Source organism: Ceratotherium simum, chromosome 3 (genome assembly GCF_057802395.1).
Source record: "Ceratotherium simum simum isolate JZ-2026a chromosome 3, ASM5780239v1, whole genome shotgun sequence".
In the NCBI taxonomy this organism is placed as follows: Eukaryota; Metazoa; Chordata; class Mammalia; order Perissodactyla; family Rhinocerotidae; genus Ceratotherium; species Ceratotherium simum.
In genome coordinates this window covers 72,059,885-72,080,417 of record NC_141902.1, presented here as the reverse complement: position 1 = coordinate 72,080,417, position 20,533 = coordinate 72,059,885, and the positions used below count along the sequence as shown (strand labels likewise).

General features: G+C 43.1%; 1 protein-coding gene across 5 annotated transcripts in view; it reads right to left on the bottom strand.

The window, feature by feature from the left end:
• The window catches only part of TUBGCP5 (tubulin gamma complex component 5), a 49,846-nt gene extending 45,636 nt beyond the window's left edge, over window positions 1–4,210 (bottom strand). For all 5 annotated transcript variants that reach the window (XR_015551570.1, XR_015551571.1, XM_014780997.2 and 2 more), the window contains exons 1-3: window positions 4,045–4,210; window positions 1,834–1,887; window positions 1,611–1,719 (exon numbers count right to left, since the gene is read on the bottom strand). Coding sequence is in view for 3 of the 5 variants with exons in the window: in XM_014780997.2 (XP_014636483.1) it covers window positions 1,611–1,719; window positions 1,834–1,887; window positions 4,045–4,190 (309 nt within the window). In the remaining 2 variants the exon portion in view is untranslated. The remainder of the gene's footprint in view (window positions 1–1,610; window positions 1,720–1,833; window positions 1,888–4,044) is intronic.
• Between the last annotated feature and the right edge of the window lie 16,323 nt (window positions 4,211–20,533).

Below are 20,533 nucleotides of genomic sequence, written 5' to 3'. Positions count from 1 at the left end.
CTATAGCTGGAAAAGCACAGAATAATGACCAGAAATGGCAATGAAAAGGTCAAAGTAGGAATCAGAAGTGACGCTTACTGTTTCATTTAATTATTCTGCACAACATAGGTGTTTTCACTGGTACAGATGAAACTGAGATGAAGGCATTTGCCTTGCCAAAATGAGCACAGTAATAGTACCTACTGAATACGGTCTTTATGGGATGAAGACCTGACAGGTGGTAAGTGCTCTAAAAATGCTTGTCATTATTTTTATTATTAATATTATGGTGTCATAGGGTCTAAATTATTAAACTCTACAGTCTACACAGAAAGCTATACAAAATGAATCAAGAAGAGATCTAACAAAGATTTGCCTCCTTTTCTTTCACAATGGTCCTTGCAGGGACAATCCACAGAAGTGAGTTTCTAATTCTTGGGCATGAATTCAGAGCACTGCGGCTCTCTCTTTTCCAGAAACAGCTTTATAGCCCTTCCGTAAACTGATGGACAGTTTTAAAAATTACCTAAAGCTTTCTTCCTTAGGATATCAATTCCCACAGCGTAGACAAAGAGAAAGCCTATCAATAATAGAATACTCCACAGAGGTTACTGTGAAGAATAAATGAGTTAATATACACGTGCAATAAAGGGTTAACTCAGGAGGCCTGGGTTGCCCAAACCCTGAACATCTCAAAGGTTTCAGGAATGGCTCTTGACTGGCTCCTGAGAGATGACTTGTGAGCCCTTGGAATATCCTGCTGAGAAGAATGCTTTTGTATGTGAGAGGCTTTGGGCCACACGGTATCAGCCTGACCAGACAGTTTATGCTAACAATTAGACTTATGTGAATGCTTGTTTTCATCTGCCAGAGGTCTTCGGTTTGACCTCTGGGTGGCTGGAGACTGAGTAGCTAAGGTCAGCCACAAGGGCACTGCACGTCCATGTGGCTGAAGCCCAACAAAAACAATGGACACCAAGGCTCAGGTGAGCTTCCCTGGTTCACAACATTTTGCATGTGTCGTCACTGGGAGAATTAAGTGCATCCCCACGCGACTCCCTGGAAAGCGACATTGGAAAGCTTGTGCCTAGTTTCCGATGGACTTCACCCTATGCGTCTTTTCTCTTTGCTTGTTTTAAGTCTGTATCCTTTCACTGTAATAAACCATAACAGTTAGGATAACAGCTTTTTTTGAGTTCTATGAATCCTTCTAGCAAATCATCAAGCCTAAGGGTGGGCTTGGGGACCCATGACTGAATATAAAAGTGCTTGGAACAGCACCTGGCATCTAGCAAGCATTATATAGGTAGTTATTATTACCATGTGCTGAGAAGCCAACCAAAAATTTTAGGATAGCCAGACGGTGCTATTATTTGTGCCAATCTCTGATCTGAATTTTCATAGTAGGTTGGCGCTGAGAAGATGATTAAACAAGAACATGCTTTTTCTTTCCTCACAAGCCAGAGGCACACTGGGTTTGATGGCATACTTAAGTCAATTTCCAGGAGATTCTGCTCTAGACAGTGGACAAGACTAAAGTAGAATGTTTAAATATTAACAGAAACAAACTGAAAACAATCAGATTGGAAATGGTAAAATACACAACAGAGACCTCACAATATAATGCATACCTTTATTTCCTTTATGCTCGGAAGTGATGCATTTAGAAATTCCTCAGTTAATCTCTTCCAACTAGCAGCTTTGCTGAGATCAGAATGAATGATGAATTTTTCATAAATTCTAAAATACATTAAAAAAATCAACTGTTATAAAGCTATATTAATAAAAAACCTATAAGAAAACATATTTATTTCTGAATATACACTTACATACACACACATACAACTGCCTTACCCTTCTATTGTTTTTTCTACTTTGTGGCTGTTGACATCCAAGAAATTATGAAATCTAAAAGAGAAAATGCGATTGTTATATTAATTTTGTCATACAGCTAAGTAGGCTAGTCTCATAGCTCTCCACATCCCCCTAGACCCCCTATACTTAGCTATACATTTCCAGGAGTGCATCTCTCTGCCTGCATCACTTCTACCATCCAGGCAAACAAGAAGTGCATCTCAGAGACTCCTCAAGTACCCTTTCCGCAAGACACAGGTCATCATCCTGAGCTTCCCCAACCCTGTCCTCTGGCTCCTTTGTCTTCCCATAATGCCCTGTGTCTAAGTTCAGCAGAGCACATTCTATATCAGGGGTTCCTAATCTGTTTATGCCACAGTGAAGCCCAGTGAAGCCTAGGGACCCCTTCTCAGAATAATGTTTTTAAATCATAAAATGAAATACAAAGGAAACTAAGTATACTGAAATATAGTATTTTTAAAAGTTTGTAATATAGTAACAGACATATTTCTTTATTAAAGCATTAAATAACAAGATCTAGCATGGGTCTATAACTACCATAAAGTAACAGCAAACAATACTTAGAAATATATGCAACAACTATAATATGATGTGAAATACATGATTTCTACCAGTGACATAGTCATAAGTAAGCTAATACTGCTTGTTGCTTTCATTCATGATTGAAGGAAATGCTACTTTTTATTTAGAGGTTAGTGTAATTATTTTCTTGTCCAAATTCAGAACACCTAAATTCTATCGCCAGGCTCTCAGGTTAAGAACTAGTCTACATCATACGTAATTAACTTTCGTCTGTGTTCTTTAAGGATGGAAGCTACATGTCACTTATCTCTGAATTCCAGGGTGTAGAACATGTTCACAATTTTTAAAAAAGCAAACATGAATTGTTCATTTTTCTGATAGATTAAAGCATCATAAAATTATAGTATAGTTCACTCAACTTTTATTTTCCATTTTTTAGTATCAACGCCAACAATTTGTACTTAAAAGAAGTAAATTACACTAATAAATAAATAATAAATAAATTAAATAATCTATCTAATTCTATCCCAGTAAATGGCTGAGTGGAACATCACTTTACCTACTACAATTTAGTTTTTCAATGTGTAAAAGGAAATACTGACTTCTACTGTTTCTCGCAACTCTAAAGTGATGTCCATCTACCTACTGCGATTTATAAATATTAATAAATTATTTTGGATACAGCATTTAAATTTCTCTGTCTTATATGACCTAGTCAGACACAGTTACATTTAAGAACTGAGTTTATTATTTCAGAAACTTGGTGGGCTTTTAGACTCATTGTTTATTCTCATTATAAACCAAGTAGGCATTTTATGTATGATCATTGTTTGATAATCAAAATTATAGATTTTGAAAAACTGTTCACTATTCAAGATTTCTACTGAAATAGGTAGAATATTAACACTAACATTCTTTTAGTAATAATTCCATTACAGGTAAAGATCATAACAGTCTCGTCTAATTTACATGTTCCATAAAGAAAAATGGGAGCTCTGACTTCACCTAAGTAGGTAAACTAGATAAATTTTAAAAAATTAATTACATGAGAAACTGTATTAGAAGCTATATCAGGCAGCTTAGTGTACTCTGTGCCAGGAACTGTTCTAGGTGCTGGGATAAGAAATAAACAAAACAGACCAAGACCCCTACGCTGGCGGAACTTGCATTCTACCTGGAGGTGGGGGCGAGGAGATATACAGTGAACAACAGATAAGTTAGCCCATGTGTGATGCCATACATTCTGGAAAAAGAAAGAGGAAAGCAGGGTAAGGGAGATGTGGAGCGGCCCGAGCAGGGTGAGGGAGCCGGTGGGAATACAGTTTTAGATAGGGTGTGACCACTCACTATTGTGCTCTAGAACTTCACGTACACAACCATTCACAGCCGTGTGGAGCGCAGTGTACTCGCTAGGTGCGGTGGGTGGGGCGGGGACCAGGACAGACAGACCCTCCCCAGGAACGCGCTTCCAAGGCAGGAGGCTGACCTCCAACGACCCAAAACCCACTGCTTCAGCACGCGTGCCACCCGCGTCGGGACCCAGGGGCACTAGGGCCCCGAGGTGCGGCGGCAGCAGGGGACGCGGGGGCTCTGCGAGGGTCGGCCGCGCTCCCAGCCCCGCCTGACCCCTTCCCGTCCCAGGCGCGAGCCCGGCGCCGCGCCCCCCACCTGAAGTTGGACCAGGCGAAGTGCAGGGCGAGCTGGAAGTTGGGGTCCGCCTCGTCCCGCAGGCCTGCCACCCGGCGGATGAGCTCCCGCACGTCGCGCTCCTGCTGTCTGTCCAGTCGGCTCCAGAGCGGCTCCGGCCGCGCCATGCCTCTCCGCTCCTGCCGCCCTCCGCTGGCTGGCGCCCGCTCTCGCGAGAGTTCGCGCTCCTGCCGCGTTGCGCCTCAGAGAGGCTGCGGCCGCTCTCGCGAGAGTTCGAGCTCCCGCCGCGTTTAGTCTGGGCGCTGGTTCTGGTTGGCGGGTCGAGTGTCCCGTTTCCAGTCTTATCTGAGTAAATTTAGGAGCGTCCTCAAAGGGCTACCCATGATTTTTAATCATATTAATAATAGTCTCTGGCTAACCTTAATTGATGGCTTGATTTGTGATGTTTTGAGAGCATCCAGTTCGTTCTCATTCAGTGTGTCTGTTTTCCACCTGCGTTTTCAGGTACCATGACTGGTTACTTGTCCATCCTTCTCCAAGCTTCACTTTACTTCTAGAGGTGATCTCTAATGATCTCTCAGTTCCCCTCTGTCTACACAGGCAGTACTATATGGTCCACAGCTCAGCAGGCGTTAGCGAAGCGGGTTGTCCGGCACACAGGTGAGCGCTGCGCCTCCTGCTCTCCCTGGCTTGTGAGGGTATAAACGCTGTCGGCCAAAGTGGAGTGTCGGCTAATTCAAACTGTGCCTTTAAACTGTTTCCGTTACATATTGCTCATAACCATTCTGAAACCTGTTACATAGACCTCTTTAATTTTTTTTCTTTTAGAGATCTACTAGATTTTCGTGTGTTTTATTACATTGCTTTACTGTAGTAACAGATAGCTGATAGACCACTGTCTTGGTCCGTTTGGAGTGCTATAACAAAATACCACAGACTGGGTGGCTTATAAACAACAGAAATTTATTTCTCACAATTCCGGATTCTGGAATTTGAGATCAGGGTGCCAGCTTGGTTGGGTGAGGGCCGTCTTCCAGGAAGCAGACTTCTGATTGTGTCCTCACATGGTGGAAGGGGCAAGGGAGCTCACTGGGGCCTGTTTCATAAGGACACTAATCTCAATCATGATGGCACCACCCTCATGACCTAAGCACCTCCCAAGGGCCCAAGCTCCTAAAACCATTACATTGGTCATTATGATTTCAATATACAAATTTTGGGGGGACACAAACATTCAGACCACAGCACCTCCCTAAGACGTAGACTGCATATGATTGCACAAATACCATAAGGAGAAAATCATGCAGTGAAATGAGTCTACGGAACGGAATTTATACTCTCCCTGGGCGATCTTTTCTTCTCCAGTTTCAACTATCATCTGTATGTTTATAACTCTCAAATCTGTATATGCAGCTCACATATTTTTTAGCACCCCAAATCTGTAATTTCTTGTTGTACATCTCCAAAAATCAAAGTATACGTGCACATGTGTCTCCTCTACCTCCCTGTCCAGCTGCTAGGTTTTGGCCTCTGGATGGAGATTTAGAAAACTTTCCAAAGGGCACTCCCAATGACTTGGACTTACTGGGGACTGAGCCACTCTCCTGGGCCTCCCTGGCTGGACTGGGCCAGTGTCCCTATCTGGAACGGGGAGTTGGAGGAATTTTCCAGAGGTGCCTCTGATGACCGAGCCACATTCAAAACACCGTTAGGCCTGAGACACCTTCTGTGGGCCTCTAAGTTTGGCCCCAGATGGTCACCCCCTCTACAGGGGACGCAGAAACATTTTTGGGAAGTACGTATGAAAACAGGATGGCAAACAGGTCTAGTACACTGGTATGTGTCCCTTGCTGGCCAGGGCCAGTGCAGCCCTCCAAAATGGGCCTTGGATAAATTTTCTGGACATGCATGCAAAAACCAGGCCCCATGCACAACTGCAGCCTGGCCAAAGGAGACATCCCCACCTTCCTTATCCAGCCTGTCCCAATGTCCCCTTGGAGGGACTTAGAAATATTTAAGGGGTGTCTCTGTTGAATGTGCCACACATGGGACTATGCCAGTCTGGAAATGCCTACCACAGACCTACATGCCAGGGCAAGTCTGTCTTGGCTTCTGTAGGGGACTTAAAAAATTTGGAGGAGGTGTCATATCCTTCCCTTTGATACCAGCTCGAGACAAGGTTGACATAAGAGAAGCCATACTGTAGAAAAGAAAAACCCTGTTGTAACTTTGAACGACCTCTGACAAACTAACCCAGCTGGATTTGTACCCTCCAGGAGATCTAACTGCTCTGTAGATTTTACCACCCCTGCTTGTGCATGTACTTCCCAGCTGTGATAAGATGATAACTTTGTTCTTTTGAGTTCCTTAGGAATGTGATGACCCCCAAACAGAGAATCTATGCTGATAGCCATCATCAGTGAAAACTGAAAGATCTAGTGTGACATGCCCAGTCTGTAACACCAAAAGGTCAACATTCCTAACCCCGTCCCCAATAACCCAATGGCCTGTATAACTGCTGTAAGATTTTGTGCCCCCTTAAGATGGTTCTTTTGGACATGAGTTGGCCGTCTTCCCTCTTGCTAGCAAGCTGTAATAAACAAGTCCTTTTTCTCCTACCATCTTGCTTCTTGACTATTGGCATGTCTTGTGGTGAGCAGAAGGCCCCACATTGGGGGGTAACAATTTGGCGACCCAGATGGGACGTGAAGTCCTGCTCGTGGCCAGCCGACCTCGGATAGGCGGCCTGTTGGGTAAGTCCCTAGTGGCTGCTGAGGCTCTCTTTGTCTCGGGGATCTGCCATACCTGCTCTCCCGTGCTGATGCCAGCTGCCTCCTAACGCTGATGTGGTAGGAAGAGAAATGGCTACATCTGGTGGGTTGATGGGCTCACATCTGAAGTAGGGTGAGTCACCTCGGGGGTCCACCACCAAGAACTTTCCTTCCCCTCCATCCGGTGTCCCCTCTTTGAGAAGGGGGACCATCTGGTTAATAGGGTGCCCTACCAGAGTGGGAAGAGGAATAGGACTTCACCCAGAATCTAGGAACTGGTTTCAATGGTGTCTGTGTCTGTGTAAAGAGCTCCAGGATCAGACGTCTTTTGGGTTCGGGTGAGTGACGTTGTTGAAATGTGCCTGTGCCTAATTGTCTAATATCTCACCAGGATAGTGGGTTAGAGGCCCCACTGGTGAGATTAGGTTGCTGGGTTAAAGTCCCAAGGCTAGGATGTGAGAGACAATATAAAGGTTACAGCTGCTGAGGCACTCAAAAGGATCGGGTTCGAGTCCCGAGCTCTGGATCAGAGTCCCAGAGTACCCTGGGTTAGAGTCCCAGAATGCTGGATTTTGGTGTCTGTTCATGTTTGTCTGTGTCTGACTGTTATTTGTTGAAATTGGCTGCTTGGGGACTGAGTTTCTCGGTGATCATAATAAAATGCCTTTTAGACTAATCTTATGAGGGTCTTCTGACTCAGAAGGAAAGAGGCATTGTTCCCTCTGGTCCTTCAGGATGTTCTCAGGTGACTGGGGACTTTATAGAGGTGTCGGGGTGTCTGCCCATGACGTGCAACGGCCTCACAGGGACTCCTCCTGAAGAATATATCTTAATGGGCCCTCATTGTTAGTGGTGAGGCAGTCGGCAGTGGCAGCTCATCTGGAGCTTAAATCACCTGAACTTTGTGGGTGCCGGGACACATAAGGGAAAGAGCCAACCCCTTGATTATTCTTGAGAGAGCTGCTCCCACTAGCTCACTATCAGACCTTTTTGGTTGAGGCCACCTTGATAAAAGCCCCAAAAGGGAGATAACTATAAACAGCTGGCAAAAAAACCCAGGATAATTTAAAATTACAGTGGCCATTTTGGGTTCTTTTTGAGCCTCCAAACCAAGGAACAAGAAAAAATCTTTAATCTTTAAAGAGTCGAGAGCTCCACCTTTCCACCAAAAATTTCCAAAAGGTGTAAATGTTTACAGAGAACAGCAGAATCTTACCAAGCTTGTTTTGTGTCCTGAGAGCTTGGCTTGATAATTTTCAGGTTGTGGGGGGATCCCAAAATATGGGCGGACGAGAATAGGGTGCACCTCATTTTGCGGTCAGAGATAGACAGAAAGGCAGGTTGCACTCCTGTTTGTGACTAAGAGTCCTACCAAACAGCTGTCAGCCTCAGGGGAATTACACTGGCTATTTGAAGAAAGCCTTGGCTGGGCCTTCATTGTAAGGGTCTTGATTTTAGGGATGCTTTAAACTTTCGCAAGCTGATTCTAGCTGGAACATAAATATACTTTTGACCAGTCATGTCTAAATTCTGAAACAATGAGAAACACTAATTTAATCCCCACCTGAAACCCCTTAGGTTGCATTCTCCTGAACTGGGTGACTTTCAGCTACAGGTAAGCAGTAGGAGCTACTGAAAATTCATTGGTTTATTGATCCTTCTCCTCCCAGAGACAGTCACTATTTTCCCTTGTTCCTGTTTTTTGTGTCATTTGTCATAAAGGAAAACCCATAGAGCAAGATGCAGGCATCTCCATAAGCCTGTTGTCTGGGTGGGCCCACCGTAGACTTTGCTGTAGGGCCCTGCCTGTGGAGTGTGTACATAAGGTGGAAGCTATTGCTAACAGGGCATCTTGGAAGCCAAAAGAGCTGCAATATGGGTGGGCACAGGTCGAGCAGTTAAAAGCCATTAGGGTGCTCACCACCTCAAGAAGTCTCCCATGAAAGGATAAGTTGGGTCACGGAACGGGGTAGATGACACAGGTCCCCTGCCAACTTCAAGAAAATGTCCGTGCAATGACGAGGCACTCTGTAAAGCACACATAGTCCCCAACCCTGCAGCACCTCCCCCCTAGGTATTAGTCTGGCTCCAAGAGACCCAAAGCATAGCTGAAGCTGTTAATGTCCATATAAGATGAGGGCTTTTTTCTCTTTTTCTCTTGTTCTATGTCTTGAGAACTTGGCTTTGTGATCTCTTTGGTCATGAGGGGTCCCAGTCCATCAGGGACATTTGTTGTCTCAAACTTTCTGTTTGTTGGTGCACTACCACCTGTGCAGCGGAGGCCTTTGCTTTCTTGGGCTGTTTTTTTTTGGAGTGAACTTTCTGGATCTTGTGAGGGCTACTCCTTTTGCACTTTCTGTTGGAGACGCCTCGTGTCCATAGTTAATAAATGTTTGTAGATATCGGGATATTAAAAACTGACAAGGCAGATATCCCCCAGAAACTCCATCTTGGGGAAAATTTGAGTGGCTTCTCTGTGCCTTTATGATGTAGTTGGACAGGTAGATCAACCTATAATGTCTTTTCAGTTTCAACCCAATTTCTGAGAAATTAAGAACAATTGTCCTTAAAAAAATCCTTGTAAGACTGGAAAAGCAGCTCTAGAGGCAGTTCAGAGTCCACCCAGTTCCTTTATCTCAAAAAGGACTATCGCCTCTCCCCTCTCTGGAAAGTGTTATCTAGCTCATCACCAATTTCTAAGACTGAAAAAAAAAAAAAACAAAAGTAAAAAGGCCAAAAAACGACCACAGGAGCACGCCTGGCCAAAAATCTAGCATCTCGAGTGTCTTCTCCACAAATATTAGTAAAAAGGCTTAAAACAAAAATTTGGATTCATAATTGGGGAGCCTTGTACCTGATTCATGGCAGTAATAGCTGTGCAGTCTCTATGTATACATCTATATATGTTACCTATGTGTGATATTTTGCCTCCGGATGGTATGGTCAAAATTAAGAGCTCTATTCAATTAACTTGAAGTAAGCACTTGCAAAAATTATTTCTAAATGCAGTTAACCCAAATGTCTTTCAAATTAACCTGATATAAATTAATCTTTGGTAAATGAAAACTGGTTTAAGTTTGTTGGTTTAATTGACAACTGTTGGAAACAAATGAGTTAGGTAGATGAAAATAAATAAGAGTTTTTTGGGTACAATAACTATGTTTTGTGGTCTGTATACTTGGGAAAAACAGCTTCCAAAATTTCTTTTGGTAGCTTAAAACTTGAGAGTTTTACTAAATTAAGTTAATGATAAAAGTTTGTTGAGTATCTGGGTCATTTTCAAGTAAGATAAAATACTGAAACATTATTGCTGAACATATGTAAATTTATCTACTTTTGCCTTATTATAGAAAACTAAAAGGTGTTTTGGGCCTATTAGTAAACATGTCTTGTGTTTTATTAAAAGATTGTACTATAAAGTAACATGTTTCCGGAAATTATGAAAAGTGTTTGCCAATAATTTGCCAAGAAATAAATTTGCCAAGCCACAAAATGCTAATATAAAAGAAAGTTTATAACTGCTTACTTAGTTTTTACTTAAAAATTAAGGTTTCTAAGGGGTTAAAATTCTAATTTGTAATTAAAGCTACTAAAAATTAATGAGGAAAACAGCTCTGTATACAAAGAAAGTAAGATGTATCTAGTAAGGAAGGTACAAAGAATGGAAATATTTTGTTTGGTTGGTTAAGAAAGATAAATTTGTCCTAAAGTACTAGAAGGGAAGAAAGGCAGGCATGGGACAAATTCTAAATGTAAAAAGAAAGTTATAGAAGGTTTGTGGCAGAGGAATTCTGAAAAAAGAGTTTTATGCATGGTCAAGTTGGCTAAGATTAAAATGAATTTAATTAAGTAAATGAATTTTAATATCAAAAGTAAGCTGGTACAAAATTAAAATTTGGTCTTCTTTCTCTTGAAAGGATAATTTTCTTGAACTTGATAAAGAGGATATAAAAGATTTTTCTTAACCTTTGAGTAAGTCTACCTAAAAGACAGAAAAACTGTTGAAATAATTTCCTATGTCCAAAAGGACTGAAGTCTCTCTATTAAGGTTTTTTTTTGACTATTTTAATTCTCTGTTTGCCCTTGACTATTTAAATGGGTAACTGAGCATTGTTTCACAGTGAACAGTATTTCCTATTTGATCAAGTGTTTTAAGACCTTTTTTTAAAATTTTTATTTATTTATTTTTTTCCCCCAAAGCCCCAGTAGATAGTTGTATGTCATAGGTGCACATCCTTCTAGTTGCTGCATGTGGGACATGGCCTCAGCATGGCCAGAGAAGCAGTGCGTCGGTCCGCGCCCGGGATCTGAACCCGGGCCGCCAGCAGCGGAGCGCGTGCACTTAACCGGTAAGCCATGGGGCCGGCCCCAAGACCTTTTGATATATTTTTTTTGACAAGCTCCCCAAAATTCATATCTTAAATAAAGGCTTTCTTTTAACGTTTTTTCTTTGAGAATTTTCAAAGGGCCCCTGGAATTTCTCGAAGAAATTTGCTCTCTTCCTATAAGGAGGAAGATACTAAACTTATTGGGCTTATTTGGTATGTTAAACTACATGGAAAACATTGTCAAATAAGTGATGATAAACTTTCTTAGGTAATATTATGTGGGTAAATGTTATTGATATAGGTGCTTTAAAATTGTATAACACTACTGAAATTCTGATCTGTCCTGGTTGTCAGTCTGGTTCTGGTTATTATTTTAAAGTATTGTATATCACAAAATTAACCAAATTTCTTTGTCAATTGCCATTTTGGGGTCTTGTTGGGGACAGTTATTATTTGATGCTTTTACAAAATGTGCTCCATCTTCACAAAAATTCATGGAAAGGACTCTGGTACTTACTCTAGAATACAGGTTTCTGATAAACTTTCAGATTATAAAACTAAACTGGGTAAGAAACAACCAAACTCTAACAGAAAAACTGCAGACTTCATGAAACTGCTAACAGAAGATTAAGATCAAAAATCAATTACACTGGACTGAATGAACTGATGGGGATTATTATAATTTTTATGACTTTTCTTTGAAATATTGCTGATTTTTTTTTAATGTTTTGTTTTTTTAGATTTAAGGAAAACTTTTTCTCTTTTTCCTGAGATAGCTATGACTTAACGGCAATTTGGTAAATTATACCTTTGTAAGCAAAATTAAAACATTTATCTTTTTCTCCCTACCTGACCCCTCCAGGATTTGAAAACTCTTAGTAAGTGAATATTGTTGTTTTCATGGCAATATAGTTATTTGCATAAGTTCAATAAGAATCTGTTCTCCTTATAACAGGACACAATTGAAAACATTGATTATGGTACCAAAGCTTTGACTAAAAAGTGACAAGATAGCTTCTGAGAGACAAAGATGGGACTTTATGGAATAAAGCCACATGGAAGTATTGGCCTGGTACCTTATGTTCAGTGTTCCAAGCAGCATTTACCGGATAAGTAAGGAATGTCACTTATCTGACAGGTGCAGGGAACCTCAAAATATTTTGGGGGACCTTGAGAAGAGAGGAATTCACCCAAATCTGTAGATATTACAGGCAAAGGCTGATGACAAAGTCCTTGACTTGGCTGTCCTGGCCTTGAGAGGCCTTTAAAGTTCAATCTGAGATTCCTTATAAAGAGTTCCAGCAAAGCAGATTTAAAAGAGCCTATATGATCCATCCCTATTCTTGCTGTACTTATGTAAATCATTGGGCAAGTTTATTGAAACTAAACTTATTTTGCAAACCAGTTAGTCTTAATTTGGCTACCTTTGGTAGAAATGAGGGTAATTTTAGAGGAAAAATTCCTGTTTCAATAAAAACTATAGTACGTATTCATGGATATTAGGTTCTAGTTCTGATAATTGTCTTTAAAGTTTTTGTTTTATATCTGCTAACTGGACTGGATCCTAAATTCTTCTAGTCTCTTAAAATATCTGGCTACAAATCTCCAAACTAATGTTTTCAATTTTTTTCCATCATTTTCATTTGAAATCACCAAAAACTGAACCTGCCCTTTTTCCTAAAGCCTTGCAAACTAAAGCTGGTGGACTTAATATAAACTTAAGAGAAATTCATGTCTGTTGCTGTTTAAGCCACTCAAAAACATACCTGAATACCTGATGACATCATCAGGGACATTTAAGCTACAAAAAATGCTTTGGTGCTGACATCTAGAAATCTTCTTGACTGGCTGTCCCCTGGACTCAGAAACTGGTTTATAATTTGCTCCCACTGTTAACTTTTTTTTTCTTTTTGTCTTGTTAATTACCTGGTTGCTTGCTTCCACAATGTAGGCCTAAATTTGGGAGCCCACCTGCATCACCGTCTTACTAATAGGATGGAACAATAGGACATCCCTCAAGATTGAGGGATTAAACAGCAAAGGGGGGGGAATTGATACCGGCTCAAGACAAGGTTGACATAAAGGAAGCCATATTGTAGAAAAGAAAAACCCTATTGTAACTTTGAATGACCTCTGACAAACTAACCCAGCTGGATATGCACCCTCCAGGAGATCTAACTGCTCTGTAAATTTTACGACCCCTGCTTGTACATGTACCTCCCAGCTGTGATAAGATGATAACTTTGTTTTTTTGAGTTCCTTAGGCATGTGATGACAGAGAATCTGTGCTGATAGCCATCATCAGTGAAAACTGAAACATTTGTTGTGGCACTCCCAGTCTGTAACACCAGAAGGTCAACATGACTAACCCCCCTCCCCAATAACCCAATGACCTATGTAACTGCTGTAAGATTTCGTGCCCTCTTAAAATGGTTCTTTTGGACATGAGTCCACCATCTTCCCTCTTGCTAACAAGCTGTAATTAAAAAGTCCTTTTTCTCCTACCACCTTGCCTCTTGACTATTGATATGTCTTGCGGCAAGCAGAAGGCCCCACGTTGGGTGGTAACACCCTCATCTGTGGCCAGCCTGAAGTGATGCCCATCTCTGGAGGGGAAATTGGAAATATTTTTGGGAGTTACTGCCAATGACCAGGACTGATGCAGGACTGTGGCAGCCCTGAGTACCCTCCCTAGGCCTGTCTATACTAACTGGGCTAGTCCTGGCCTTTGGAGGGGGAATTAGAAAGTTTTTGGGTGGGGATCCCAATACCGGGACCCATCAAGCCTCCTTCCCCAGGCCTCCCTGACCTGCATCTGCCTTTCCATGCCAGAGAGAGACTTAGAAATGTTTCAGGGGTGCCTCCAAACACCAGTTCCCAGGCAGGACCACAGCCACGCCCAAGGTGTCCTTCCCAGACCCGCAGACCTGCCCTGGTGATTGCCCCCTTTGGAGGGAGACATAAACATTTTTAGAATGTGCATCCAACTTCTAGTCTCCAAGTGGAACCATGGCCAGGACTAGGGTGCCCCCTGGGCCTCCCCATCAATCTGGGCTGATACCTGACTCTGAAGTAAAAAGGTGCCTCCCAAAAATATTCTTCTAGTGGCTGAGATGGAAACAGCCTGCCAGGGACACCTAAGAAGGGGCCCTGGGCCCTGCCACAGTCCCACAAGGGCCCAAGCTGTCAGAAGTGTCCACCTGAGTGTTCCTAAGTCCCACTCTGTTGGCAGGGACTGGCCCAGTCCAGATAGGGAAGCAAGGGAGGGCAGAGTGGACACAGCTATGGTCCTGCATGGGCCCAAGTCATTAGTGGGCCTCCAAAACATTTCTAAGCTGCCCTCAAAGGCGGGGCATGGCCGTAAACCTGGCAGGGAGGCCTGAGAGAGCACTAAGGGTCAAGCCCTGGTCCAGTGTAGGTCTGGTTATTGGATGGCCTCTGGATGTCCACCTCTGGAAGATGTGGGCACCAGCCTGGGCCAGCGAGGACTGCCCAGGGAGGGTGACTTGTGATATCTAGTTTTTGATGTACCCCTAAAAACTTTTTCCATGTCTCCTTCTGTAGGTGGAAAATAGCCCATGACCGACACGGAGGCCCCAGAGGGTGCCTTGATCCCAGCCATGGTTGCTAGATGCTCCTTGCAAATGGGGATTGGTCTGAGCCAACAAGAGAGGCCCCAGGAGAGTGCCTATGGCCCAGCCACGGCCCCACGTGGGACCAGTCATATGAGGCACCCCTAAAACACTCCTAAGTCCCACTCCAATGATGGAGAGCCAGTGAGAACCAAGAAAAGGGTACCCAGGCCTGGTGGTGTCCCACATGGGTCTGGTCATTGCATATAGCCCCCCAAATATTTTCATGAGAAGGGGGCCCTGCAGGTGGGTCAGATACCCTCTGAGATCACACCCCAGTCTCACTGAGGTCCTGTGTAGGGCCAGTCACTGAAGGCAGCACCCAACAAATTTTCTAAGCTCTCTTTGATGGCAGGGACTGGCCTGGGGTGGCCAGGGAGCTCTGTGGAGGTGTCCTTACCATGGTCAGGCATGGGCCTGGTCACCTGATGCACCTGTGGAAAACATTTCTAAGTCCTCTCTGTGGGTGGCACCGGGCAGGAATGCCAAGGTATGGTCTTGGGGCCCAAACACAGTCCTACATGGGCCTGGTCACCAGGTGTGCTTCTCAAAAATTTTTAAAGTACCCTTTGGAGTCAGACACCGGCCTGGGGTGGACAGGGAGGTCCAGTGATGGCACTGTCCTGGCCACAGTCCCAAGTGTAGCTTGGTGGTAAGATGTGCCTCCTAAATATTTTTCCATGTCTCTGCAGTGGCCAGCCAGAAATGCCTGTGGAGGGGTCACTGGTCTGACCACAGTCCTGCATTGGCCCCTGTCATCACGTGTCGCTCTAGAAAGTGTTTCCAGGTCCACCTCTGCGCTAGACAGGGAGGCCAGAAGAGGGCGCCTGGGACTGGCTTCCCACTACCAGTGTTGGGAGCACCTCACAAAACGTTTCCTAGAGGCCTGGAATGATCTGGCTGGAGAGCGGTGACCATGAGAATTGTCAAGGCTCACCCACAGTCCCGCATGGGGCCCATCCTCTGTTTTGGTGGGAACTGGCCATCCTGGGAGGCCCAGGGGGTGAGGACTGCAGAACTTTTAGCACAGAACAACTCTGTCCAAACCCCTGCACTAAGAGACTTGACCAAACTCTCACCTGGCTTCTGGCAACACAAGGCTATGTCCCTAAGATGACCTCAGCACCCAACCCCCTCCTCCCCCACCAATAAAATGCCTGCCCGAGAAAGCTCAATGCTGACAGGAAATTTACTATTTGTTCTAGCTAACACCTGATGATAGGCCCCTGCACTCCTTTTCTTAGAGCACTTACTAAAAGGGCCTGTAATTGTAAGTACATATCTCTTGCAACTCAGAAACATCCCTCTCAAGGACTGGAGAGCCATTTCTTAGAAATGTAATTGTTAAAAAAGATAAGGCATCTGTCTCCCAGTCTCTGTGGGAAGATAGGATCCTAACTTCCCTAACTGCCAGTTGTTAAAAAACAAAATTCAACTGAGTAAATTTGAAGATCTAACTGGCTTTATTACATGATTCATGAATCGGGCAGCATCTCATCTGGCAAGCAAAGAGATACTCTGAGGAGTTACACAACATGGAAGGCTTTTATAGTAAGGAAGACAGAACAAGGAAAAGAAGTCATCAGCAAGGAAAAAGTGAAGGTTTATTGGAGGAAAGTAAAAGTTTAGGTGATGACAACTTCTTATTGGCTGAGTGGTGTTTTCCATTTCTGGGATTGTTGCTGGGCAAGAAGGAAGTCTTCCTTCCTCCTGCTGGAGCAGTAAAGTAGTTGCATTTGCTGTTGGGATCTGTAATTGATGTCTTCCTGTTTGGGGTAATTGACAATGAGTGGTGGAATGTGAGAGCTCTCGCTACAGGCCTTCCAGATTCCAATTTTGATTGAGATTTCCTTTATTAATTTTAACAATTTTCCCCTTATGATCAAGATCTTTCTCCAGGAGCCATCCCGGTGGCGCAGCGGTTAAGTGAGCGCACTCTGCTTCAGTGGCCCGGGGTTCACTGGTTCGGATCCCGGGGACACACTGATGCACCACTTGTCAAGCCATGCTGTGACGGCATCCCATATAAAGTAGAGGAAGGTGGGCATGGATGTTATCCCAGGGCCAATCTTCCACAGCAAAAAGAGGAGGATTAGCATTGGGTGTTAGCTCAGGGCTGATCTTCCTCACACACACAAAAAATCTTTCTCCAAAAGCATTGCTGATCAAGAGTCAGGTTTTCCTAATTCAATAGCCTCCATCCCTTGGTGCCATAAAGGACCTTTCTTGGGTGTCATGTCCCATGTGGGAGGGAAAGTGCATGGACTGGAAACTGCTTAAGGCCACATTTGAGTAACAAGGAAGTGTAGGGAGACCTCTCAGGCATTTCTTATTCAAAATCTATATTCAATTGAGGTCATAAGAATTGGAAATCGTTTTGAAGCACTGAGTTAGCATCACATTATTAGACATGTCATTTTTACAAAGGTTTGACAAGCAGTAGATACAGTACTTAACAACAAGTATACAGAGCAGAATTAAAAACAACCTTACAAACCCAGTTTTTAAGATGGTTCTAAACCAGAAGCCCAGACCTGAAGGTAACCAGCTAAATAGATCAAAATACCATAGATCATCAGGTGAAATTTCTTGTAGCCACTGTGCTTGTTCCCTAATTTTATGCAATTGGGTTTATACTTCTCCAAAGGCATTTATCCATGTGCGACAGGAGGTGCTTGCTATTGCACAGACACCTCCTTGCTCTGCAAGTAGATAATCAAGGGGTATATAATTACAAAAACCATTTTAACCAATGAATCAAGGGGTCATTGCTGAGCTGAGACTGCTTTGGCTGTGGAATCAGCTAACTCTCCTAATGTTAGGGAGAGGTTTCTGAACATTTGTTCACTGGCACTTACTCTGATCCATGAAGAGAAAGCTCTCCCTGTGGAGGCAAAATCAGATTCACACACACCTCCTGGAAGTTCTCGTTTAAGGTGGTTATAGAGGTTTGATGGGATTAATCAATGAGAGGCTTCCATTTTGTTATGGAGAGAGCATGGAACGGTGAATACAGCAAGGGCACACTGTCCTTTTAGACTCCATCTGTCAAGGCAATGAGTTGCCCAGGCATAAAGGCCATTACCAAAACCTCCACATATAAAAATAAAGCTAGGACGTGTGCATAAGGCTCCTACATAAGGGATGACATTCAAGGACCTAGTCATTGGTACAGTATAGAGGCATTAACATCATTCAACTAAGACTCAGACATTGTATTATTACATATTGCCAGGATTATGGATCTGGCACATCAGATATTGCTGGTAGACTGTTTTCACAATTTTGTAGAAGTCTTTCTACCAATGTTGATTTATAATTTGAGTCATTTTAAATGCACCATGGTGGTGAAAGAATGCAAAAACTGAAAAATGGGGTTTGCCGGGGAGCTAGGAAGAACCAAGCAGCTGTCTTGGGTTTCCCATAGCCCTGACTGTTCATTCAATTTACAGCCATTGCTTACCCACCCTAATTTCACTGACTCAGGAGTAGACTGTTGACATGTTACAAGAACATCAGGATGGCAATAGTCTGGCAATGAGGGGTCATTTTTTTGCAGAAGCAGAATGGATTCATCTACATGTGCTAAAATCTTTATCGATTCCGTTGCTGCTGTCTTTGCATGAAAGCCAGCTAGCATATTTTCCTGATACACAAATTCAGGCCTTTTAATGTGAGTCTCAATTTTGATGACAGACACATTTCAGTTTTATGAGTTTCTTTTCTATGAATCTTCTTGAAGATGAAGCACCTTTGCAGAGGCACTAGGGTAACTAAATGAAAAAAGACTTTTAAAAAGGTTTATTATAATGCAATTGACAAAGAAATTTAGTTATTTCTGTGATGTACAACATTTTAAGATAATAAGTAGAATTATGACTGATAAAATTATACCAGTGTGGGGCAAGAGGGAGAATCCGCCTCTGCCCTTTCCCTTAAGGTTCTTCTGGCTGGCCAAATAATTAACAAGACAGGTTAGCAGGAGAAAATAATGCCAAGGTTTTTTTTTATGAGGAAGATCAGCCCTGAGCTAACATCCATGCTAATCCTCCTCTTTTTGCTGAGGAAGACCGGCCCTGAGCTAACATCTATTGCCAATCCTCCTCCTTTTTTTTTTTTCCCCAAAGCCCCAGTAGACAGTTGTATGTCATAGTTGCACATCCTTCTAGTTGCTGTATGTGTGATGCGGCCTCAGCATGGCCGGAGAAGTGGTGCGTCGGTGTGCGCCCGGGATCCGAACCCGGGCCGCCAGTAGCAGAGCGCACGCACTTATCCACTAAGCCACGGGGCTGGCCCCAATAATGCCAAGTTTAATAACATGTATACATGGGAGAAACCAAGGGACATTGAGTTTCTCAACACAATAGCGGAGATTCTCATCTTAAATACTATCTTTAGCTAAAGACAAAGGAGGATGTTGGGGGTGGGTGGTGTTTTGGGATTTCAGAGGAGAAGAAGACAATTTACATGAAGAGGGAAATGTAAATGATTGTCAGACAATGCTTTGCAGGGCCACCTATAGAGAATGTGGCCGGAGAGACAGGAATTATAGTAATCAAGAATATGTGCATTTAAGTCTTCTTCTTCCATCCTGATAAGAGTTTTCACAGATAAGGTCATCCCCCCCTCTTCCCACTACACAGAGGGAGATACCTTTACAAACGTAAATATTTGGTAAACAGAACTTTGAAAAGAATGGGCTTAGTGAGGACCCTGCCAGTCTGTCTACACCCAGAGTTAAATTCCTTTAGGCAGTTTGGGGGAAGTCAAATGTCCATCAGAGAAAATAATCAAGGCAAAGAGACATATTTCAGGGTGGCCAAATTTTGATCTCCCACACCAGGACATATCAGGATTTTAGGAATTTCATGCAATTTCTAGAACACTTATATGCCCAAATAGATAGAACATACAGAAGGATTCCAATGTGAACCAGCCCTGACCATACATAAAATTTCTCTCCCATATTATTTCCAGTAGGTTTAATTACATATGTTAGAATTTTTAACCCTTAGAAAACTTTAATTTCTAGTGAAAACTAAGAAGCAAGCAATTATGAACTGTCTTTTACACTAGCTGTCTGTGGATTAGCAGACTTATAAATACTTTTTATAATTTCTAAAATATGTGCTTTTTCATAGCAAAATTCTCAGCATGACACAAGACATTGTTACCGAACCAAGGTGGGTTCACCCCCTGGCGAGTTAAAATCAGACTCCCCACTAGAAGTAGTTGTCACACAAAGTAGGGTGTATTTGCAGCAAATAGGAGGCCAGGACACAACACAGGACAGCAGGGGCCTTTTATTTCAGATGGGGAATGAATATTCAAAAGGAGAGGTGGGTATTCGCTTGAGCAGGCTCAGTTGGAAAATATGTTTCCACATACACTGCAGCTTATGGTAATAAGGCCTAAGCTCCTCCTGGAGAGGAGATCTTAGCATTAAAAATGAGGCAGGGGCCGGCCCGGTGGCGCAAGTGGTTAAGTGCGTGCGTTCAGCTGTGGCTGCCCGGGCCTCACCTGTTCGGACCCCAGGCGTGCACCGACGCACTGCTTGTCAAGCCATGCTGTGGCAGTGTCCCATATAAAGTGGAGGAAGATGGGCACGGATGTTAGCACAGGGCCAGTCTTCCTCAGCAAAAAGGAGGATGATTGGCAGATGTGAGCACAGGGCTGATCTCCTCACAAAAAAAAAAAAAAAAAAAAAAAGAGACAAAAATCATAGTTGTCTCTCTTGTGGTGGGGCTTGGTCTGGTTCAGGGTGGTTGATGATTACACC